General features: G+C 38.2%; 1 protein-coding gene across 2 annotated transcripts in view; it reads left to right on the forward strand.

The window, feature by feature from the left end:
* Positions 1-1,617: 1,617 nt before the first annotated feature.
* Positions 1,618-25,887, forward strand: part of LOC129427622 (inter-alpha-trypsin inhibitor heavy chain H3-like) — a 46,571-nt gene continuing 22,301 nt past the window's right edge. For both annotated transcript variants that reach the window (XR_012373163.1, XM_055184238.2), the window contains exons 1-11: positions 1,618-1,778; positions 2,113-2,157; positions 2,260-2,283; positions 10,869-11,023; positions 11,105-11,209; positions 11,290-11,452; positions 11,676-11,786; positions 11,947-12,075; positions 16,627-16,743; positions 16,847-17,015; positions 17,251-17,376. Coding sequence is in view for 1 of the 2 variants with exons in the window: in XM_055184238.2 (XP_055040213.2) it covers positions 1,674-1,778; positions 2,113-2,157; positions 2,260-2,283; positions 10,869-11,023; positions 11,105-11,209; positions 11,290-11,452; positions 11,676-11,786; positions 11,947-12,075; positions 16,627-16,743; positions 16,847-17,015; positions 17,251-17,376 (1,249 nt within the window). In the remaining variant the exon portion in view is untranslated. The remainder of the gene's footprint in view (positions 1,779-2,112; positions 2,158-2,259; positions 2,284-10,868; positions 11,024-11,104; positions 11,210-11,289; positions 11,453-11,675; positions 11,787-11,946; positions 12,076-16,626; positions 16,744-16,846; positions 17,016-17,250; positions 17,377-25,887) is intronic.

Raw genomic sequence — 25,887 nt, forward strand, 5'->3', positions numbered from 1 at the left:
TAGACCGCCTATTTACACACATACAAATATATTGCTACTGCAGAACTCTTTTACAATGATAAGGGTGTCCCTGAAGTACTTTAAGAAATTCAGTTCAGGCAATTTACCTTTTTATCATGTTCTTATTCTTCTGAAAAATAATTTATATATAAACACTCAAAATTTAAATGGGGTGTCTTCCGTTTCCATATCTTTTATTTAACTAGTACCACATATACAAACATCAATATATTTAACAAAACAATTGCGCATTATTTGTCGATATAACAGGCTAACAGTAACGTTAGCTAAAGCCACATTCAGACAGCCAGCGATGTTATCGCTGTGTGTCGCCCGTCTCTTTCAATGAGGCGTTTCTAAATCTGCTTGTCATAAACAAATGAGTACCATCCATGCCAGTAACTGGCGAGAGAAGGATGACGTGAACTCCACTGCTTCATTCTTATTGGTAGTCGCTCCCGAAATTCGCTCGACATTTGCATAAAGTTAAACTTTTCTTAACTTTCTCGCGTCGCTGGACACCCCCATACGGTCGGCAACAGTCACTTTCACTCGTGCCGCTAGAAGTCACCCGGTTTCCATTGAAATGAATGAGATTGCGTCGCTCTGCTACACTCTAGATACACTTTATTTTACGTAGCTTATCCCTGTGTAATATTATGTAATTTAAATGTAATTAAGAAGCTAATTCATGTTATTAAACTGTGAACTATGTAACTAGTAACATATGTAGTTACTTGTTGTTACATAGTAAAGTACTTTCAATATGATTACATTGTAACACATATGTAACAAGACCTTTTATTATACCACGAGTTAGCTTTGTAACAGACTCGACCTGTTACATATGTGTAACAGTTGCAGCTTATTACATGTGCATAATTACAATCTGTAAGTACATGCTGTTCCATAACTTAGTTACATATTAAGTACATTTAGTTGCATGTAATTACACCGTCTACTACTAAGTACTTAATGAGGTAATTACTCTGTATTAAGGACACCTTAAAATAAAGTGTTACTGTATTTATTAATTATCTACACTCAGTATCCCATAATGACAAAGTAAAAACAGATTTTTGTCACATTTAAGTATTCAGATCATTTGCAACAACACTTGACCTCAGATGCCTCTCATTTCTCTTGATCGTTGCTGAGATGTTTCTACACTTTGAATGGAGTGTAATTGTAATTGATTTGACATGAGTGTAGATTATTGATAAAATAGAATTTAAACAACAACAAAATATTGAAAAGTAAAGGGGTGAGTTTTTTTTTGTAAATGTAATGCCAATTTCTATTGACATCTTCAAATTTTTCAAAGGTTACCATCTGTCAACAGTAAACTAAACTATTAGTAAATGATTACTTTAAGTGTAACATCTACACAATCAAATATTGCTGAAGCAAACACATCAGAAAAACTGGTATTGGTATGTTACCAATATTTGCTCATAATATATAATAAATAATATAAATAATTTAAGATTACCCAGGCATGTTATACATTATATATTAAATCAAAAAAAGAAATGTACTAAACCAAACCTAATACACAGATACTCGCCCACACAGGTTGTCTGTGTTAGTATTTGCTCTGGAACAAGCAAACATAAAGTGATTGGGGTTCAGTGTTTGAAGTCATTGCTGAATGCAGTTGATGCAGTTGCACCATGTCTGCAAGTTGGACTGTTGTGTTATTCTCTCTGTTTGTATGTATTTATGTACAATCAGGGTCTTTTGAGACATTGGTCATCTCAAAGAGCAATGAAAAATGGGTAAGTCTTTGTTATCTTTGATATTTGCTGCTTTACAATCATTCTGTTAACTCATGTTAGCGGTCATCTGACAGAATAATTTTTTTCTGTCATTAATAGCAAATGCTTAAAATGAGGGACATTATTTAAAAATATCAGTAACCTTAAATGAATCATTATTATTTGTCAGGACATAGTAGTGATGTTTCATTAAAATCAGTGTTTATATTCAATATTTAAAGTCTAATGGTCTTATAACATGTGGTCAAGTCATTATTTTGATTCAAATATAAAGCAAATCAAATGAAATTGTAAGTATGTGTTAAGCCTAAAACTTTACACAAAATGTTTTCAGTCCCACCCACAGGTCATCCAGGGCAACATGAACAGACTCTTAAAGGTATTGATTATTTTACATTAGCCCAAAGATTGAATGAATGACAAACATTTACAATTTTACACTGTATATACATATAACACGTTTAAATTATCTTTCTTACAGAAGCGAAGTGTGAACAGCGCACAGGTAGGAACTCTTCATCCAGTGACGGACTGGGGCTAAAAAACAGCCCTGGACTTTGTCCCAAATAGGCCCATCATCCGGCAATTCGCCCCTAGCCATGCGCAACAGACACAAGGATGTCCTGATACTATGACACAATACTGTCAGACTATCAGACAAGTTTATTTAATATTTTGTCAATGTCATATTGAACTTTGATGTATATTAAGGCTGTGAAATAATGAAAATTGCTAGGCCCTATTAATTTTGTCTGTAAAGCTTCACAAACAACCACTAGGTCTTTGCCAATTCCACAATACTAAACACAAATATGAAAAACTGCACTCTGATGGAAGACCGACAGAAAGTGCAAGCTAGGATTTTTTGGTTAAACTACTATTTGGTCAATTAGCCACCTTTTTTTGTATATTAGCATGTTTAGAGTGGTAGCAATGCATGCCTGATATTTTCTCGTTTAATTCAATACCTTAGTCTTCATTCTAGAAGAAAATGTGAGCTCACTACAACCTCTCATATACAAAAAAGTAAATGAAAGAAATGAAAACCAATGCAATACGATCAATGTCCAAAAAGATGACACCCACAGTTTTTAAACATGGTTGGATAAATATTTTTTGCTTTGGTGTGTGTGATTTTGGTTAGATGACAATTGGTAACAGTTTGACAAGAGTTTACAGTTTGACAAAAGCACAATGTTTTGTTTTATTGTGACTGCACACAAATAAAAGCAAACACTTTGCAGTTTGAATGATGTCCCCTATGAACAAAATGACGGAGTATGTATTGATTTTACATTTCCACTGTTCAATCGCGCCTCTCTCTCTCTCTCTCCCACACGTACACACACTCACATTACGTCTCTCTCGAACAGCAGTTGCGCATTACGTTAATTTTCACGAGAGTTTTATTTATTTTTATATCGTGTATATTACATTATAATGTCACGTGTCCTGCTACTACTGGCACTTAGCTCTTGCTGATGTGAAGTTAACTCGGTCTGTCCCTCATCATGACCAGGCTGTGGACGCTCAGGCTCGCAAACATAGACGCTCGCGAATTCCGGGAATCCGTGGACCAATCACGGCTAGTAGGCCGACTCTTCTTCCTTGTTTTTTTACACGTAGCAGCATATAAGTGATTGTATTAGTGCCTCTGCTGTTGGCTGTTCATATTGCGTTATTAGACTTTTTTTGCCATACGACAACCGGCGCAACGTCATAGAATGTCTCTGAACAGGTTCACGCCCACTTTTGGGGGAATTCCGACTAGACGTTCCATTGGCTTCCATTCAAAACAGCGGAACAAAGCAACCTTCGCACACAGCCGGCAGGCGTAAATAACTTATGAAATCACTCAGATTAAACATGTTGAGTAATTATCTGTCCACCCTGCCTGCCATAGAGCGCGAAAGATACATTAACATATTTAATTTGGTCAATATAAAAACATGTCTCTTTCATTCTCCCAGCATCAAATTTGTGTAACAACGCTCCCTATTGGCCAGAGGTGTCTTACCCGGACATTTACTCGTACCTCATCGAGTCAACAGGGAAGCAAGTGAATGATTTTACTTCGTATTTGAAAGTTACTTCGTATTTATTCGTATTTATTTATTATGTCCAGCCATACAACTAACTGGCTCAGCGATATTTCCAGCAATCACTGGATGGCGTTGTTACACAAATTTGAAGCTGTGAGAATGAAAGGGACATGTTTTTATATTGACCAAATTAAATGTGTTAATGTATCTTTCGGGCTCTATGGCAGGCAGGGTGGACAGATAAATACTCGACATGTTTAATCTGAGTGATTTCATAAATTATTTACGCCTGCCGGCTGTGTAAAAACGTTGCTTTGTTCCGCTATTTTGAATGGAAGCCAATGGAAGGTCTGCTTTTTTATCCCCCCAAAATAGTCAAGTCCCAAAATAGATAAATAGCCCTGGATAAGATCCAGTAGGCATTTTTAAGGAAAAGTACTTCAAGTGTTGTTTCTATATGATTTTTAGGTGCTGAATCCATTTCTGCCATATAACAAGTTGTAAACATAACTGTTTTGGCATAAACAATAAAAACAAAATGGCTGCCAAAAAATCATTTTAATGCATTTATTGCCGTTTAAACATTAGAACTAACCTGTGCATTCTCAGAATATTTAAACATGTAAAAAATTAAAAAACAACATTAACATGAAAATGACAGTTTTTAATGTTTAAATTGCGGCTGTAACTCTGAAATTTCAACAAAATCAAGCAACAATACTGTGATTAGATTTTCTAAAAGTTATTTGTACATACAAGTATCATTGGACTATAGGGCTCGTTATAGTTGTGCGTAGGTCCTACGGCGTAGCAGCGACGGCGTAGGTTCCGCTTCGGTTTTCATTTATACTTTTGCGTCGTCGCCGCGTCGACGTGCAAACACACGCGCGACCGCTGGTAGGCAGTATCCACGCGTGTAACCACAGTAGCAGCACAAACGTGAAAGAAGAAGAAGCTTAGCAGTTATCCCACAAACGAAGAAGATACAGCAACTTGTTGTGTATAATTTGAGAAGACCAGCAATGATGAAAGTAAATAAACAGCGACTTTTGATGCAGTTTGAGTTAAATCACTCCTCAACTTGGCTCATCTTTGTTTTCACCGTCACAAACGGAAATACCTATGACGCAGTTTTTTTTTACCTGACGGGAGGGGTTCTGGTGGACCAATCACAGCGCTTGCGGTCCGCGTAGATCTGACGCGCTGTTACATTTTTTGTGAGGTGCGCATCAGGCTACGCAGAGCTACGCACAGGCTACGGATATCCTACGCCGTAGGTACGGCGTAGAACCTACGCACGACTATAAATCGCCCTTATCTGAATTTGCAAGATGCAGTGAATGGATTAGGCTTGCAGCTGCATCGGGCTACCTTGCACCCAGTGGTGCAGGCACAGGTGATTAACTTCTCACAGGCATCTGGAACTAGGGGTAGTGACATGAGTTGAGAAGTTAGGAAATTCCCCTCTTGTCTTCCATCCTATGGTTTCAGGGGTTGGCAGAAATAGCTGCTGGGTTACAGACTAACATTTGAGAGAGGTGGCACCAAGTTGTACAGCTGGTGGTGCTGGATCTCAATTTGGTGGCACCAGTCACTGGGTGGTGTAAAAACAAAAAATAAACACATAAACATGTTTAATGCATTAATAAATTCATTACAAATAGAGATACTTTCTTATTCTTATGCCTTTTACGTGTTGCACTGTTGATTGAGTGTGTATGGTAGCGATCAAACAGAACATCAATTTGCTGAAACTGTGCTCCACTTAGGAGAACAGTTTCTACAAAGATGTCTGCCAGATCTCCAAAAGTCTTTGCTTCTTGTGGCTTCACAATAGCAATGACCAAAGCTTGACCATCACTGATAAGCATTGATTCATCTTGTAGGTCTGTGGCACCAAGGTGGTTGGGACATGGAATGTCAGCATTCAAGACTTTAGCAAGTATCGCCTTTGAACCTGAACAAAGCTGTCCATTAACTTCTGCCAAGGACAGAGGTACAACGCATAGTTCATGCATAATAATACTTTTGAGGTTGACTGGGCGTCCTGCATCATATGCAGCAATGAGGCACTGTAGAATGTTTCTGTCTGCCTAGAGAGTTTTTGCCTTCCCAGTGATTGGGTCTGACTGTTGAACTTCAAACAGGGAAGCAAAAGTGACTCTTCTTCCCTCAGATGGCAACAGCCTCTCCTCTACAAATGTATCCAGTTGACTTTGCCCTTTCTGTGTAGCTGTCAACAGCTCATCTTCAATATCCTGGGTGGCAAAGTCTTTGTTTGCAATGTTTTGCAGTGTCTGGGGCAGGTTAGCGAAAAGAGACCAAATCTTTGCAATACTGCAAGCTAAGTATCTTCATCTATTGAGTCCTGTTTCATTCTGCCCTTTGTGGTTTCATTGTGGATGTAGGCATCATCTGTATCCAGACCAATGGCAACTTTTGTGTCATGGGCAAGATGGGATTGGAAGTTGAAAGACAGAGCCCATCTGCCAAGAGCTGAAGATATCTTTGTGATACCAACAATTCCTCCCTTTTTTCCAATACAGCCTAGCCACTCGTGACTATGATCGGGATCCACTTGGTTGAAGCGATGTAAAGAGCGCTTGACTACAAGTTTCCAGCCTCAAACTCCTTCTTCACAGGCTGTGGAAGTTGGTTCATCTAGTTCAGTAGATTGTCCCCCACCAAGCATAGTTGATGTGGTTATAGCACATGAAATAGGGCAACATTTGCTGGAATGCACAAATGTGCAGGTCCCAGATTCTGTTTAGCTGTGCACAGCTAAAGGCATTACGGAGGAGGCACAACGCAATGTAGTGTGGTTGCGCTACAACGCTTAATGCTGGGAAAAGTATTTAACTACTGTTAAAGCTACAATGTTTTAAAAGTAACTGAACTACAGAAAAATGTAGTTGTGTCAGTAGCGTCACTAATTACTCCCCAACACTGTAGATCAGTGCAAAGAAAATACAAAGCACAACTGTTAATTTTTCTACACTGACTATTCGAGTCTGTGGATTTCAATTCCGATATAAAAGTTTAGATTATGCGAATTAGCACATATTTAAGTAGATAATGCCTCATTTGCATATGTAAACATGAAATTTCAGAAAACTTGTAATACAAAAAATGTTTGCCTCTATTATAGTGAAAAACTGGAAAAGTTTTATGATGATATCTATAAATTAAAAATTTTTCCCTATCCACCTGTAGTGTTTTGACTGTGAATAATTCACCTATTGTTTCGTTAACAATTACAAGCAAATGGGACCCTTATTTCAATGTTATACGCTGGATCCTTATTCAGGAGACATTGAACTTTCTAAAAATGTGGTATAACAACTTTTCCTCAAAAATGCCTACAGGGTTACACAATCTTGAAGATTCGGACCTGACTAAAAGGCGCGGTGACGAAATTTACAGTCAAGTTCCCGGATGTGCCGGTAGTCCGTATCGGCCGGGCGACGGCCCTCCGTTGAACGGCTGTTCTGGACTTTTCCAGAACGTACAGATTGCCGATCCGTCTCTGTCTTCATCACACAACACATGTTCCTGTAGTTCAATTGAAATAGCATTGTTCTGGCAATGCAAAGGTCATGGGTTTGATTCCCAGAGAACACATATAATGATAAAATAAAAAAATTTTGAATAATGCATATGCCAAATGCGTACATGCATGGCCGTAGCCAGGGTTTGAAAATTACCGAGGTCCAGGGTGGGGTGTTAAGAGTTAACAAATGCTATCCCAGGTGAAAAAAGTGCACTTAAATAAAATACACTTTTTAAGTACATTTAGTAAATGTACTATTTTCGTGCACTCATTTTGTGGCTTATATATCACATTTGTTTTTCGTACTTCTTAAAATTGAGACATCATTTATTTCAATAAAAATCTAGTTTGTACTGGTATTCTTACTTTTTCCAGGTAAACTGAAGTACTGCTCAAGTTCAAGTAGAACTTTACTTTTAATAAGTATATTTGTAGCATAACTTTACATAACTTACAAATGTACTTGCTAGTATTTAAGTGGTTTAACTACATTGAAGCATACTTTATTTTTACCTGGGATCTAAAATATTCTGTCTTAACCTTTTTACAGTTTGGGTACACACTCTGTTTGGGGGATGGACTGGGACTGCTGGATTATTTATTACTTTTTCATGGAGCAATGTTTATTTTTGTAATCATTTTAATAAGCAATATTATATATAACAAAAACGTTACAAGATTTTAAACAAGAACTTGTTTAGTGCTCTTATTGTTTTCAGCATGACTTTGTTAAAGGTTAAAGGATAATTCCGGTATTTAACACTTACAGTCTCATTTCTGGTTTGTTTTGGATGAACTACAGTGATGGACACAGAAATTTTGACAAAGGGTCGTGTCATGAGTTTTTGACTCGTTTAGAAGCGTCTCTTGACTGCTTTAGAATGGAAGTCAATGGCCATGCACAAACATGTCATTAAAACAACACTTAACGTTCATTTTCAAAACTGTGCTACTCACCGAGTGGTTCGTGGTGTTCGTTGATGATTAAAAACAAGTTGTGTAGCGAAATACAGTTTCTGTCGTGTTTTATTTGGCATTTTGTAAAATTCCATTGACTTCTCTTGGAAGACTGTTTGCTCGCTGATATATCACTCCGCCGCCGGGAAACAGAAAAAGGGTCTGTTTGTTTTTACATGTGGTTGTAGTTTTTTCGCTCGGTTTCTCTCAGAAGAAATTTTTCCCATATTTGTAGGGCTGGACCAGAATATTCGAATATTTGTTCCGTGGGTTGACATTCGATTTTCAGTTTTGAGATTCGAATATATATATAAATATTTTACAGCGTTAATGCAGAGCTTTTGCCAAGCAGGAAGTGCGCTTGACGCTCCCGCTCTATAGGTGGCACAGAGAGACCAACATCCATAGCCAACAGCCACCAAACGCACACCAGTGGAAGAGATCGCTTCAAACGGAAAACGCGCTTCCTGCTTTGACATTCACGCTAATAATGTTGTAAATAACATTCAGTTTCTTGCAAAAACTGATTGATTTGCTTCACAAGACGTCAATATGTCACACGGAGTTATGGGGGATTACTGTTGTATTGGATATATATGCTTTAGCTCTTAAAGTGTGCGGATCTGTTGACTTGCATGACGGAGCACCGGGGTTTCTGCAAAATATCTTCTTTATTGTTCTGCCGATGAAAAAAACATATTGGATGGTGTAACTGTTATAAATAAACTTGATTTTGAAAGTATGCTACCGTTTTATTACAGTTTGTTGGACTACGTTCATTCATGCTTCAGACTCAAATATAGAGCGGAAGTATATACGCGGTTGTGAGGTATCTGAAAAAATAGCTCCACTATAGCAAATAACACGGATTGAAATCATACATTGCACCAATATATTTGTTTTTAATCATCAACGAACACCACGAACCACTCGGTGAGTAGTACAGTTTTGAAAATGAACGTTAAGTGTTGTTTTAATGACATGTTTGTGCATGGCCATTGACTTCCATTCTGAAGCAGTCAAGAGACGCTTCTAAATGAGTCGAAAAGTCAAGACTCGACCCATTGTCAAAATTTCTGTGTCCATCACTGTAGTTCATCCAAAACAAACCAGAAATGAGACTCAAAGTGTTAAATACCGGAATTATCCTTTAACTTCTAAATTAAATGAAATAACAGAATTCGTAATGCTTATATGTTTTGTTGAGATTAGCTTTACCGTTTTATGCTACGTGTTTTAACATATTTGGCATATTTTATTTAAACCCAATTCTTCTACATCTTTGTACCAGAGTTATGTACCCTGTTTTTCGATAGTGTTGTTGATACTGTTTCTCTTACAGACACAATTATGATGATTACTGCTTTTCTCTTACTGAATGTAGTATCAGCAATAACCTGCTCGTGCTGAATGATGCGTCTTATTTGATAATTTTCAGTTTCCATGTTGCCAGATATTAGTACGAAAAACAACCAAAAATAATTCGTACAAACCTTGTATTTCAGAAATAAATCAGAGAAATGGCAAATATTAACCTACACCTAACAATCACTTTATAGATAATGTCAAAGTGTCACATTAATTGCTAAAACACTACATCTAAAGAGGATTTTTAACAATGGGATCTGGCAACACTGCAAATTCTGTACCCACGCTGTCGCAGCTTAAGCCAATCTTCGTCATTTTACACTAAACTATACAGTAAACTGTCCAAATTTAATCATATATGTGCATTCGTTTTGAAAAACTAATTAGTCATTCAAAGAACTTCAAATTTTATTTTTTTTTATATGAAAAAATTACAGAGGTCCGGACCTCTCTGATCTCATAGCTGGCTACGGCCATGCGTACATGTGAATGTCATTCAGGATTTAGTTTGAAAGCACTGAAATGAATGAATGAGATCATTTTGCTCTGCCGTTGCTAGTCACTGGCGGTGTGCATGCAGCTTAAGGGGCCAGTCACACCAAAAGCGCTTTAAACGCTTGCAAACGCAAGGTTTTTTTAAAAAAAAGAGCAGTGCGACGCGGCTTTTCATATTGCTAAGCAACCACCGAGTCAGCTGTGGCGTGAGCGCTCTTTTGCCGTTAACTGTCATATTAGCAGAAATTTTAAAAAGAGGGTGCTTGCTCTGACCTTGTTTGAGGGTGAGAGGTGCACAAACACGCAGGAGAGAGTGAGCGAGTTGAGTCCGGTTCTTCAAAACAACTGTAAACTTCCCTCACCACAACGTAAGGCCCGCCTCTCCCCTCATTCGATTGGACAATGGAAAGACGCGAATGATGTCGGGCGCTTCTCTGCTCTCAGCGCTCCTTCCGCCCTGCCCATAGAATATCATTCAAAAAAGGCGCCTGCAACTGCCATAAACGCTTTTGGTGTGACTGGCCCCTAAGTCAACCGAAGTAATCGTGATTTTAACATCACATTACTGGACTTTCTCTTCTTCAACAATGTTCTTCCCTCATTCCCCTCCAAGCCATTCACTGCCCTTAAAGGTAAATTTGGGTCTGTTTCTTACACAAAGACTTGAAAATCTTTCAGATAGAGGTGCAGAGCGTGAAGGTGGACTGCAAGGTGACGTTACGTTATGCTCACACTGTCATGACCACCAAAGTTCTTAATAAAGCCGACGTCTCACAGGAAGTCTTTTTTGAAGTGGAGCTGCCCAAGACGTCCTTCATTACCAACTTCACCATGTCAGTCGTTTTTCTGTTTTTATATTATGAGATATTTAGCACATACCGCAGTGACACAACAGCTGATTGTTTGTTTTTTAGGGAAATTGATGGCAAGACATATACAGGTGAGGTAAAGGAGAAAGAGAAGGCCAAGAAGCAGTATGAGAAAGCTGTATCATCTGGACAGACTGCTGGACTGGTCAAGTGAGAATGGAGAATGTATTTCAAATGGCTTATGCTAATTTCCTCGTCACGGTCTAAAATGTTGTCTTTTATGTGTTCAGGGCTTCAGGTCGAAAGATGGAGAAGTTCTCAGTTAATGTGAATGTTGCAGCAAACAGCATCGTCACATTTATTCTTACCCACGAGGAGCTTCTTCAGCGTGTGTTTGGAAAATATGAGCTCATGATCAGAGTCAAACCCAAACAGTTGGTCCAGCACTTTGAGGTTCATTATGAACTTATTGCTGTAACTCTCAATGGTCACATTTTAGCTGAATCAATGTTGTGATGATCAAGTATTAGCAGACTCAGCCTTTGCTATGTTACAGTACGCCCAAGCATTCAAATCGCAAAGGCCGCCTCTGGTGACACTTGACTTCTCTATCCTATATCTACAGACACTTATAACTTAAATAATGAAACTGAATGAATCTGCCCTGTCTCCTCAGATTGTGGCAGATATCTATGAACCTCAGGGCATTGCATTTGTTGATGCTTATGGCACATTTATCACCAATGAACTGCTCCCGCTAGTGGAGAAAACTGTCACTGATAAGAAGGTGAAATAATGCATACATCTCATTCATTAATAGACTACATTATTTTACTGATACAGCATTATATTAGTATACAAATATTAATAGTACTTGTTTGTTGTCCTATAGACAACGATGATAGTACAGTGATGACAGTTTAAACCTCTTAATCCCCTCTGTTCAGGCCCATGTGTATTTTTCTCCAACAATGGACCAACAGAGGACCTGCCCTACCTGTGAAGGTACACTCATCGATGGAGATTTCTTTATCAAATACGATGTCAACCATGCTAATGACATCGGGCACATCCAGGTCAGATATCATTAGGATGCAAAGAGTAAATGCAACCCACATTAATACCACATCTTTAAAATGATCATATTGACGCTGTTGGACAGAAACCTTGCACTGTATCTCCACTTTCAGTTTCGCATAAATCAGTGGTACAGTATTGCTTCCCTTTTACATTCGTCTGTGGGTTTTTTAAAACAATGCAAACATTAACCCCATTCACACAGCACTTTGGTCCCAGAAAATTTCCGTAAAATTGACAGAGAAGCTTCTGTGTGAACACAAATGCGCCACGTAAATGTTCTGAGATCGCTACACTGTAAAATATTTGCTGTAATTATGCAGCTGGTTGCCAGTAACTTACTGTAGAAGATAAAGAATGAAAATGTTTTATGTTCATTTAACTTTGAACAAACTGTTGCCAGTAAATAACATAAATGTAAAATCTACAGTAAGTTACTGGCAGCTAGTTGCCAGTAATACCCCGTAATACTGTAATTTCTACAATACAAGTAATTTACAGTGTATCGTTTAGAGGACCTACTAACATTGCCGTAACATACACAGAAAGAGGCAAAAAAAAATGGCATAAGGGGCGTGCCGTATAGTGAGGATGCGCATGTCATAACAAACAGAAGTTATGGTTCAGCTCTTCGATACAGGAATTTAAACGTAGATCAATATTCGCGACAAGAAATTTCTGAAGAAACTGGACTGAAGCAGAGATCAGGGAGCTCTTCACTATCCACACTGAAGATAATATAATTCACCAGCATGACAGAGCATATCACGTGCTCCTTATGAACTTAAATGCACGCATGTGATAATTAGAAAACTTTAGATGCTGTGGAAAAAATATGTCATCCCAGCTAACAATTTTACGTTATAAAAACGTTCCCGGAACGTCTTACGAAAGTTTGGAAAACGTTTATTTTTTAACGTTCTTACAACGTTAAAACCGTCCAGTTTTTTAGACGTGGTATTAACGTTAATGTGTGGTTATAAAAACGTTATTCAAAACGTTTTTAGAAAGGTTCAGTCTGTTGTTATATTAATGGTCTAATAACGTTTTTAAAAACGTTATTGAAACGTTCCATTCACCATTATATTCATGTTCTCAGAACGTTTTTCTAACGTTTGTAACAGGTTATAAAAACATTGTTTAAACGTTCTTACACAGTACAAACGTCCAGTTTTTTAGACGTAGTATTAACGTTATTGTTTGGTTACAAGAACGTTTTTAAAAACGTTTCTAGAATGGTTCGGTTTGTTGTTATGTTAATGTTCTAAGAACGTGTTTCAAAACGTTATTAAAACATTCCAATCACCATGATATTACTGTTCTAAGGACGTTTTTAAAACCGTTCTTGAAACGTCCCATTTGCCATTATATTAATGTTCTAGGCACGTTTTTCTAACGTTTGTAACTGGTTACAAAAACATACGGTTGAAACGTTCTAGGAACGTTAAAAACGTCCAGTTTTTTAGACGTAGTATTAACGTTATTGTTTGGTTACAAGAACGTTTTTAAAAACGTTTCTAGAATGGTTCGGTTTGTTGTCATGTTAATGTTCTAAGAACGTGTTTCAAAATGTTATTAAAACATTCCAATCACCATGATATTACTGTTCTAAGGACGTTTTTAAAACCGTTCTTGAAACGTCCCATTTGCCATTATATTAATGTTCTAGGAAAGTTTTTCTAACGTTTTTAACTGGTTACAAAAACATTCGGTTGAAACGTTCTTGGAACGTTAAAAGCGTCCAGTTTTTTAGACATAGTATTAACGTTATTGTTTGGTTACAAGAACGTTTTTAAAAACGTCCTTAGAACAGTAATATCATGGTGATTGGAATGTTTTAATAACGTTTTGAAACACGTTCTTAGAACATTAACATAACAACAAACCGAACCATTCTAGAAACGTTTTTAAAAACGTTCTTGTAACCAAACATTTACGTTAATACTATGTCTAAAAAACTGGACGTTTGAAGTGTGTAAGAACGTTATTAGACCATTAATATAACATTCTTATAACCACACATTAACGTTAATACCACGTCTAAAAAACTGGACACTTTTAACGTTGTAAGAACGTTAAAAAATAAACGTTTTCCAAACTTTCGTAAGACGTTCCGGGAACGTTTTTATAACGTAAAATTGTTAGCTGGGATACTGCATATCGGATTGGCTCACCCCAATTTAAATCCCAGAAGATACATCTTTATGCTAACGTTTTTAGAATATTTCACTATGCAATGGTAATGTTGTAATTTTTTTTTTTTTATGGTAATGTTGTAATGCTAACAATACAATTATAAAGTTTTCAATGCTACAGTTTTAAGAACGTTACATTACATACACAATAGTAACATTTTCAATGCTAGGGTATGAAGAACTTTCTGTTGACTATGCAATTATAATGTTTTTAATTTTACTGTTTTAAGAACATTACATTACATACACAACAGTAACGTTTTCAATGCTAGGGTATGAAGAACGTTCTGCTAACTATGCAATTATAATGTTTTTAATGTTACTGTTTTAAGAATGTTACATTACATACATAATGGTAACGTTTTCAATGCTAGGGTGTGCAGAATGTTCTGATAACAAAGCAATTATAACGTTTGCAATACTACCGTTTTAAGAATGTTACATTACATACACAATGGTAACTTTTTCAATGTTACAGTTTTAAGAACGTTACATTATCAATGGTAACGTTTTTAATGCTAGGGTGTGCAGAAAGTTCTGATAACAAAGCAATTATAACGTTTGCAATGCTACCGTTTTAAGAACATTATCTTACATACAAAATGCTAATGTTTTCAATGTTACCGTTTTAAGAACGTTATATTACATACACAATGGTAACGTTTTCAAGGCTAGGGTGAGCAGAATGTTCTGCTAACAAAGCAATTATAACGTTTGCAATGCTACCGTTTTAAGAACGTTACATGACATACAAAATGGTAATGTTTTCAATGTTACCGTTTTAAGAACGTTATATTACATACACAATGGTAACGTTTTCAAGGCTAGGGTGAGCAGAATGTTCTGCTAACAAAGCAATTATAATGTTTGCAATGCTACCGTTTTAAGAACATTATCTTACATACAAAATGCTAATGTTTTCAATGTTGCCGTTTTAAGAACGTTACATTACATACACAATGGTAACGTTTTCCATGCTAGGGTGTGCAAAAAGTTCTGATAACAAAGCAATTATAACGTTTGCAATGCTACCGTTTTAAGAACATTATCTTACATACAAAATGCTAATGTTTTCAATGTTGCCGTTTTAAGAACGTTACATTACATACACAATGGTAACGTTTTCAATGTTACCGTTTTAAGAACGTTATATTACATACACAATGGTAACGTTTTCAAGGCTAGGCTGTGCAGAATGTTCTGCTAACAAAGCAATTTTAACGTTTGCAATGCTACCGTTTTAAGAACGTTACATTACATAAACAATGGTAACGTTTTTAATGCTAGGGTGTGCAGAATGTTCTGATAACAAAGCAATTTTAACGTTTGCAATGCTACCGTTTTAAGAACGTTACATTACATAAACAATGGTAACGTTTTTAATGCTAGGGTGTGCAGAATGTTCTGATAACAAAGCAATTTTAACGTTTGCAATGCTACCGTTTTAAGAACGTTACATTACATACACAATGGTAACGTTTTCAATGTTACCGTTTTAAGAACGTTATATTACATACACAATGGTAACGTTTTCAAGGCTAGGCTGTGCAGAATGTTCTGCTAACAAAGCAATTTTAACGTTTGCAATGCTACCGTTTTAAGAATGTTACGTTACATACACAATGGTAACGTTTTCAATGTTACCGTTTTAAGAACGTTACATTACATACACAATGGTAACGTTTTCAATGCTAGGGTGTGCAGAATGTTCTGCTAACAATGCAATTATAACATTTGCAATGCTACCGTTTTAAGAGCGTTATATTACATACAAAATGGTAACGTTTACAATGCTTAGGTGTGTAGAACGTTCCACTAACAATACAATAAAAACGTTTCTAATGCTAACGTTTTAAGGACGTTTATTAATTGCAGATAACGTTAGGGAAACGTTCTACTAATGTTATTGCAATAACGTTTTTGGATATCTTTGGGAGAACCTTAACAGAACGTTAGCCAAAGTTATAAGAACGTTCCCTGTTAGCTGGGTATATGTCTTTACGGGATCTTTACAGTATGTATGTGAATGCACGTGAAGGATTAATCCCCTCTACCATTTCATTTTTTTCTATTAAACATACTGTATTATTAGTGTTTTTGCTTGTCTGGCAAAAAAAAGTTTGTTTATAAGTTTGCTTTGCTTTTGGGAAACAGTCGTGACAAGCTTGTTAGTTTTTCCATCTATGAGTGAGTTAAATAAGGAACTGGTTCTTTGAATATGTACAGTTCAAGGAAAAGTTCATGTTTCATGTATTTCAGGAGTGGAGAGACATTTACTAGTTTAGCATTTATTGTGAGATTTGGGCCTAAGGAGACAATATAAATAATAATAGTAAGTACTTTTTTCTTCCACAGATTGCGAATGGATACTTTGTGCATTTTTTTGCACCAAAGAGTCTTCAACGAGTTCCAAAGATAGTTGCTTTCGTTATAGATAAAAGCGGCTCCATGTTTGGAAATAAAATGGAACAGGTAAGTCATGATTTTTGTAAAATACCAAACTACTGTCAGTACATCTTTAAACAAAATACCTGTCATGTTAAACAATCACCTGTGTTTGGTGTCTGGATGATAGACCAAGGAGGCAATGTTGACCATTCTGGATGAACTTCCAGAAGATGACTACTTTGCACTTATCGTGTTTTCAACAAACTTTGTTTTATGGAGACCACATTTAAGCAAAGCAACACAGGAAAATGTGAAAGAAGCGAAGGAATTCGTCAGAACTATTGAAGCTTATGGAAGTAAATGCAAACAAGAAATATCCAAGAAATTATCATTGACCAAATAATAAATGCTTAAAGTCAAAATCACAAATGATTAATTTGGTGCAATTCATATGCAACCCAATTCCCATAGTCAAATAACACGATATTGCACAACATTTGGGAACATTTTTTAACATAGGCTTTACTCATTCAAGTAATAGTTTTAGCATTATTTCTGAGGTATATATCTGAATTTTTGTGTTCATTTCAGCTACAGAAATGCATAACCCTATGATACATGCAGTGAATATGCTTTATGAAGAACAACGCATTGGTACAGCCCCACAGAACGCGATACCAATGATCATTCTGCTGACTGATGGAGAACCAGATAGAGGTATGCACACATCACCAAACGTTTAACATTTTCATCACTGTCCTAAAATTAGGTATATTTTATCTGAGCTTAAACAGATCCTAAAATCAACCAAAACACAAGAGATGGACAGGTCCCTCTATCTGAGGGTTGCCCCCGCCCCCTAAAAACACCATGATATTTAGTTTAAATAACTGTGTAAGTAAAACAATACAAATCAGAAATCAACAGCTCACCTGACACAATTGTGCAACTCCCTTTAGAGTTTGTTCATCAAGAGTTTTGATCTTCCAAGAGAATAGGGCATAGGGATGATCACTTACAATTGGAATTCACCCACAAACAATTCAGTGAGAGACAACGTTTTTCAGTAGTAAAAATAAAACTCCAGTAAGTAGACTGTCAATGCAATTTTATTCACAACATTGGATAAAGTGATTATTTTCTCTTTAATAGAGATAATATCTGTCAGGGACAGAAGATGATGGAGACAGTTTCACAGTTAAAGGAACAGTTTATTTGAAATGACAAAGAGTAAATGGTCAATGGCAGATAAATAAAAGTCCAGAGAGAAACCACAGGTACACAGACACTCCAAAATCCAAAACTCTGGGCCAAAGATGAGGATGACGATAGGAATATCTCTTAGATAAACAGAGAGCCAGATTAAGTCCACAATAGCTCACAATATATTTTGCAATATATTCGCTTAGATGAGTCCGGACAGAGAGTGTGTGTCTGTGTGTGTCTGTGGCTCCTGGGGACCACTGTGATCCACAACGTCGAGGAGGGCGGCCTCTGGGTCTGGGGGAAGGTTAATCAGGATGTGCGTTGTGAAAGTCTTACAGGAGCTCTGGGTCAAGGATGTCGTCTCGGGGTACCCAAGATCGCTCATCGGGACCGAAACCCTCCCAGTCCACCAGGTACTCCAGCCGCCTGCCTCGACGTCTGGAATCCAGTAATTGCCGGATGGTGTAGATGTGGTTTCCTCGTCGAGAGGGGGGGGGGGGGTTCTTTGTCAGGTCCTGTGGGAGAAACAGAAGGGGTGACAGGTGGATAAAATGGCTTAAACTGAGAAACATGAAAAAGTGGATGTATCTGATAGTGTGAAGGGAGATGGAGCTGGAAGGCTACCGGATTTACCTCCTTTATGATGACAAATGGTCCAATGAACTTGGGACTCAGCTTTTGGCAGGGCAGATGGAGCTGGATGTTCTGTTTCGATAGCCCGACTTTGTCCCTGACCTTGAAGATGGTACTTTGCTGGGCTCTTCGGACCACTGGAACATGGGAGGCTGGTAACCGGGCACGTACTGGAATGGGGTGAGGCTGGTGGTTTGTTGGCGGAGTGAATTCTGTGCAAACTCGGCCCAGGGCAGAAACTGGCTCCAAGAGTTCTGGTGGTTATGGCAGAAAGTTCGGAGGAAGAAACTCACTTCCTAGATTTTCCGTTCTGTCTGGCCTTTGGTTTGAGGGTGATAACCTGATGAAAGACTAATAGTCACATTCAGAAGCGGGGAGATAAATTGTTGACCTCGATCCGAAAGATATCCTCTGGAATGCCAAAATACTTGAATACATGTTGGAAAATAAGTTCTGCACTTTCCATGGCAGTCGGCAGTCCTTTAAGGGGTATTAATCTCAACATCTTCTAAAATCGATCCACCACTACAAAAATGTAGATGTTACCTTTTGAAGTAGGCAAATCTGTGGCTCTCGATTTCTGATGTCGTAGTTCTTCACCGCTGAGCTGAACTTGTAAAAATATTAAGCACATGGATGGAGATGGGCCGGTTCCCCTGCTGCTGGGATAGGACGGCTTCAACACCTGTAGATGAAGTGTCTACCTCCACAGGAAAAGGTTTGTTTGAATCTGGGTGAATGAGGACGGGTGCCTCGCAGAAAGGTCTCTTCAGAGTGTTAAATGCCACATCTGCTTAATGCAGACGTCAGTGGAGATGTGATGACACTGAAGATGCTAATGAATCTACGATAAAAGTTTGCAAACCCCAGAAATCTTTGAAGGTCCTTCACTGTGACAAGCTTGGGCCAGTTCTTGATGGTATTGACCTTCCACTCTTCCATACTCTGTGACGGGATTCCTGATAACCTAGGGATCTGATGGTTGTTTTGTGAAATTCACATTTTTCAGCTTTAACGAATAGGGTCTGTCGGTGCAGTCTTTCCAACACTTCTTAACATGCTGAACATGGCCAACAGGGCAACATTAGAATAGATAAAAATGTCATCAATGTATACTATCACAAAACGATTTAGCAGATGTCTAAAAATAGTGTACATAAAGTCCTTCAATACGAACGGTGCATTGACAAGACCATATGGCATTACCAAGTATTCCCAGTGGCCAGTAGGGGTCACAAGAGCCGTCTTCCACTCATCACTGTCAAGTATTCGGATAAGATTATAAGCACTCCGTAAATCTAGTTTTGTAAACACTTTAGCACCATGGAGCTGTTTAAGCACCGCTGGGACGAGGGGAAGAGGATAACAAAATTTTAGCCCTCTGTAATCAATACAGGGTCAAAGTCCTCCATCCTTTTTTGTCACAAAGGAGAATGGTGAAGCAGCAGGGGAAGGTGATGATCGTATGTACCCTTGCTCCAAAGCTTCTGAGATGTACTTCTCCATTGCATCTTTTTCTGGGATGGTGAGTGAATAGACTTTTCCTTTGGGCAGTGGTTTACCCGAAAGGTGTTCAATCACACAGTCCCATGACAGAAGACGTCTTTGTATTTGGCATATTCTGGAGGAAAGGAAACAAATATATTATCCTTAGGAATTTCTATTGTAGTGCTGCATACCAATTTTGGAAAAGGACGATGAGGTTTTGGCATAGGAAAACATTGTGGAAAACAGTAATTACTCTATCATTTCACCTCTCCAGTGTCCCAAGAGAGCTCCGGATGATGTTCGATTAAACATGGTCTCCCAAGTATCACGTCTGTGGTGAAATTCTCCAGGACCAGAAGTTTGATTTTTTTCCTGATGCAGGATACCCACTGTCAAAGTGATTTCGCTGGTGCAATGCTGGATTGATAAACGATTAAGAGGTTTTTCGGTGACAGACTGAACGTTTAGTTTCTGTTTGATGGGCTCTTTCTGGATGTTAAACTGCTGGCCAAGCAGGGCTGAGATGAAGTTCCCAGCTGACCCAGAGCCGAGAAGGGCAGACACTGTAACAGAGAGATTATGAAACAATAACTTAATTTTGGCTGTCAAAGGAGGGTATTTTCTGGCTGGACCGTACTCACCAGAGCTCTTGGTGGAAGGATGGGGCATTCCGCGATAACATGGCCTTTGCTGGCGCAGTATAAGCACAGACGCTGGGTAATCCGCCGTTGTCGCTCTGACAGTGGGATCCGTGTTGAGTCCCCCTGCATCGGTTCTGGTCCTGGAGAGGGCAGCTCTGGTGGGCGATAAAGTGCAACAGTGGAATGATGGCATGCACAACATCTGATTCTCCATGCGGATCGCTCTCTGAATGAAACGTTCGAGCCGGATGGTATCATCTAATGTAGATAGCTGTAAACAAAGCTCTGGATTAAGACCATTGAGATATGTGGTTATGAGGGCTTGTTTATCCCAGCCGCTAGTGGCCGCCAGTGTGCGAAAACGAAGAGAGTAAGTTTATTTGAAATGATAAAGAGTAAATGGTCAATGGAAGATAAATAGAAGTCCGGAGGGAAACCACAGGTAAACAGATACACTCCAAAATCCCAAACTCCACTGAAGATGAGGATGATGATGATGATAGGAATATCTATTAGATAAACAGAGAGTCAGGTTAAGTCTATAATAGCTCACAATATAGTTTGCTTAGACGAGACCGGACAGATAGTGTGTCTGTAGCTGATTTTTATAGAGCAGTCATAATGAAGGGGCGACAGGTGCAGCAAATCAAAAGTCGGGTGATTGTGATCGTAAATAATGAGAAGGTTGTGTATGGAAGGACCTGGCAAATCTGTGACAATATAGAGTCATAGAATAAATTAGACATGACAAAAAATGATGTAGCCTATTTTTTATCAAGACTTTGAACCGGTTCATGGAACAAAAACAAAAACCAGACACTTTTGATGTTTTGCAAGGAACAGAAATTAAACCAGAAACTTTCAAAAAATATATGTTCCAGAACAGAATCGCTTAATTAAAATAATGGTAAACGGTTAAAAATCATTATTTTTTTCATTCTTTGACAAGATTTCTGTGCAATATCAGTGAAGTTCACTTCCGGTCGTTGTTGACTCAACAGAGAAATGAGAAGCTTGCCACCAGCAAGTACCTACTCAAGCCCAAGTCTCTAATGCTCAATCATAAGAGGTAAATGTCTACCAAGTATCTGAAGATGTTTGTTTTTTAATACTTATTAGTGGTGTAATGGATCGCAATTTATCCGTGATCCGTACAGATCACGACCCACGGTTCGTCTCGCATGCAATTCGCGGTATTAATATGCAAATTTAAATAGGATTATAGTTGATAATCATTTGCACATGTTAACACTTAAGTGATTTTAAACAATTTAACCTCAAAAGGCGCTAAAGTGAGCTTTTTTGTATGCATAGATGCACATGCCGTTGAATGTGTCCAGTCCAACTCCAATCAAATGTGATTATCCCTATGCCCTTTAAAGATCAGAACTCTTGATGTTTAAACGTTAGAGAGAGCTGTGCTACTGTATCTCAAATGTAGTCCAATAAAATACATTTGGCAAACAAAGCACTAAAAAACAAGGTAATTTTCACTTTATGTGGAGCGACTGTTTATGCTGCATCTTCTTTCTGAAGCGCCGTTTGGAATTCGTCCTCTGTCTGTGTGTGTGCATGTTTAAGTGCACTCAAAAGTGCATACACGGAGAGATGCGTTTCAAAAAGCAAGCGAATAATCTTTCAACACACATACACATACAAACAAAATGATCTCGAAATACCACAGTATTCTTTTTCTAATAAAAACATTTGTTTATGTCTTAAGTCTATGTATAGATTAGAGGCAGAAACCTGGTCTGTGCTTATCTTAAAGAGACAGTAACCTCCGTTAACATACTTAAGTCATTAATGTTAATCAAACAACCCAAGACAAAGAGAAAATCACTTCTGTAGCTCTTAAAGAATAATAATAATATTTAATTTATACAATAAAGACAGTGTTATTATTCATTTAATTCGATTTCTGTACCTAATGCTAAGCCTAATCTTTTTTTTTTGCATTCATGAATATTGCAAATTTTCGTTGCTGTACCTGTAGGCAGAATCTTTTTTTCCCCATATGAATATGGCCAGTTGTTGTTGCTGTACTGGCAAAGGCCTAGTCTTTGATGTTCATAATGGCAGCTATGTAGCCATATTTCAGTTATTTGCAGATTGAGCTATGTACAATGGATAAAGTTAAAGGAGTAAGTTGTTTGACAATAAACTACATGGCAGAAATTATGCTGGTCTAAATTCATGTAAAATGCTGAAACAAATGTAGGCATGTCAGAATTACAGTTATGCGGCTTAGATAATTTAGCCTTTTTTAATGTTTGATGACAAGATAGAGACTTAACAAAAATTATGTAGACTAATAATTTAAAGTACCCATATTATGAAAAAGTCACTTTTTCTGGGTTTTGGGGTGTTCATTTGTGTCTCTGATGCTCCCACACGCATACAAACTTGGAAAAAAATCCATCCATGCTGTTTTGAGTGAGATACACGTTTCTGAATGTCCTCTGCCTTGAGTCTCAGATTGCACGGTTTCAAACTCAGCGCCGTTGTAACGTAACTAGTGTCACGATCCTGGCAGCTTTCATGTATTTTTGTGTCTTGTTCATTGTGACAGGATCGTGGCATTGCAATCTGTGTTATGATGTCTTGTGGGGGATCTATTTTGACCTCAGTTGTGTGTGCTATGTGTGTTTCCCAGTTTTGAGTGTGGCCTTACCCCCTTGTTATCTAATTAATGATTCATTATTAGTTACTCCTGTTACCTGTTTACCTTGATTAGTTTCCCTATTTAATGTTCTGGTGTTTTCAGTCTTGTGCTCGTTCATTGTCTTCAATGTCTTCAGTAGTTTGGTTATGTTTGTCATGTTAGGCTTTGTTTGCTCCCTCGAGGGCTTTCTGTTATTTATTAAAACTCATTTTTGTTAAAGAGCTGCCTGCATTTGGGTTCTGTCTTTGAAAATCCTGACAGAATGAACGAGCCATTCAGGAACCCAGCGGGCAGCTCTGGTTTTGTTTTTTTGTCAAGCATCAGTGTCCTCGTCAGCCTGTTTCCGCCCTGAGTCTTGTGTTCCTGATCTGTGTGTCTTGAGAGGGAGTTACTGGTCGGAGTATCTCGAGTGGGAATTCTGTGCCGAAGAGCCTCAAGAGTGTGTTCCCGCACGGTGAGCCTTGAGAGGATGTCCTGAGTCGAAGAGTCACGAGGGTGTGCTCCTGTCTGGAGAGGCACAAGAGTTTGTGCCCGCTCAGGGAGCCACGAGGGTGTGTGCTCGGTCGGTGAACCTCGAAAGTTCGTTCCCGGACAGAAAGCCTCCTGAGATTTTTGGTCAGAGACCTTCCAGAGTATGTCCTGGATCGGAGACTCTCAAGTGTTCCATGTCAGAGCAGTGGGACGTGTCCGAAGTCCGCGAGTTCTGGGTCATGCTTCATATTCGGAGTCCAGCTGTTTGTGGGAATCGTCAGTTCCCTTCTTGTCTTGGGACTCCGTTGCAAGCTATGTCTAGTTCCCTGACTTTTTGGACTTTCCCTGTTGCTTTTAATTTTGTTAATGTATGTGACTTTTATTGTGTTTCCTGGGGAACGCCAGGAGGCGTTCATTAAGAGGGGGGTAATGTCACGATCCTGGCAGCTTTCATGTATTTTTGTGTCTTGTTCATTGTGACAGGATCGTGGCATTGCAATCTGTGTTATGATGTCTTGTGGGGGACCTATTTTGACCTCAGTTGTGTGTGCTATGTGTGTTTCCCAGTTTTGAGTGTGGCCTTACCCCCTTGTTATCTAATTAATGATTCATTATTAGTTACTCCTGTTACCTGTTTACCTTGATTAGTTTCCCTATTTAATGTTCTGGTGTTTTCAGTCTTGTGCTCGTTCATTGTCTTCAATGTCTTCAGTAGTTTGGTTATGTTTGTCATGTTAGGCTTTGTTTGCTCCCTCGAGGGCTTTCTGTTATTTATTAAAACTCATTTTTGTTAAAGAGCTGCCTGCATTTGGGTTCTGTCTTTGAAAATCCTGACAACTAGCCGTTTCGTCACATTCCGTTTGAATTTTCCCACCCACCACCGCACTAGCAGGTCTCCACCCACCAGGTAGCTAGAGAGCACAGAGCAGTCACTTCGCTGATACCCTCTATGCTGTTATCATGTCTCATGGAAATAACAGTGCTATTTGGATATTATGGATTATACTCCCGCCTACTTTTAAAAACAAAGTTTTAACGCATGTTTATTGGAACCTAAAGAGTAATCTTATATACAGTGTGTTACGACGCAAATAGTCCTCAGATTGTAGGCGATAAGACGCTCATGCGAAATCTGATGTAAGACTATGTATCTATATTTCACGGATTATACGCATTTGTGGACAAAAATGGTCATTGGATTTTATTGGACTTTCATGGATTATTCACACATCTGAAACAGACTTGATTCGATCGTTATATCAACACAAAAGGTAAGAAGTCATGTTATATTTTGCATGTTGTCAATCTTTTCACAAAATACTACATTTATAATGCTAGAGCATCTGTATCTCAAAACAGAGACTATACATTGATGCTAATCCCGTAAATTATACCTTTTAATTGTATAGTAATGTGAATAATATTGTTTGTTGACCGTAGGCTAGATAGTTTGCAGCGTGGTTTCGAAAGTTAAAAAAAATATTTAACGGCTTTATTTTACAATTCTACATGAACTAAGTAATAGTGCTTTGCCAAACTAAGTGTTTTGCCAAACTAACCGAGACCGGGCCTTACCGACCCGGCTTTTCTGAAGAGGCTAACGTACCCCCGAGTCTATCATTTTCCCAAGATACGGTCCAGACCTCCCGCTAGCTTCTAGCAAATAGCACGTGGCCCACAAGCAGTATACATCCCCTGCCAGGTCTAAAATTCTGTCATTTGCGAAAATAATGCGTTTGAAAATGTTTTATAACGGGAATATGTTAGCATTGTCCAGAGAAAATGAGTGTATTGTTGAGACTGCTACATCACAATTTACTCTGGAATCATTATTTGTCATGAGTTTTTTCTCCTGGAGTGTACCTATTTGTGATACTTTTTTGCTTGATTTGTCTGTTGGTAACATAAACCGGTAATAATAATATATAAAAAAATAACACAGTATTGTCTGTACTTACTCACGATACCACTGAGCACGCGTACGGGCACATGACGTTAGTAGTGGGGCGTGATCAAAGGAGCAGCAGCTCATAAATATGTAATGACTAGCTCAAAACGGCACAAACTGAAATGCACTGAAACAGAGGCTACTAGAGATGGGTAACAATCTTTTCCTACACGCTA

Source organism: Misgurnus anguillicaudatus, chromosome 14 (assembly GCF_027580225.2).
Source record: "Misgurnus anguillicaudatus chromosome 14, ASM2758022v2, whole genome shotgun sequence".
NCBI lineage: Eukaryota > Metazoa > Chordata > Actinopteri > Cypriniformes > Cobitidae > Misgurnus > Misgurnus anguillicaudatus.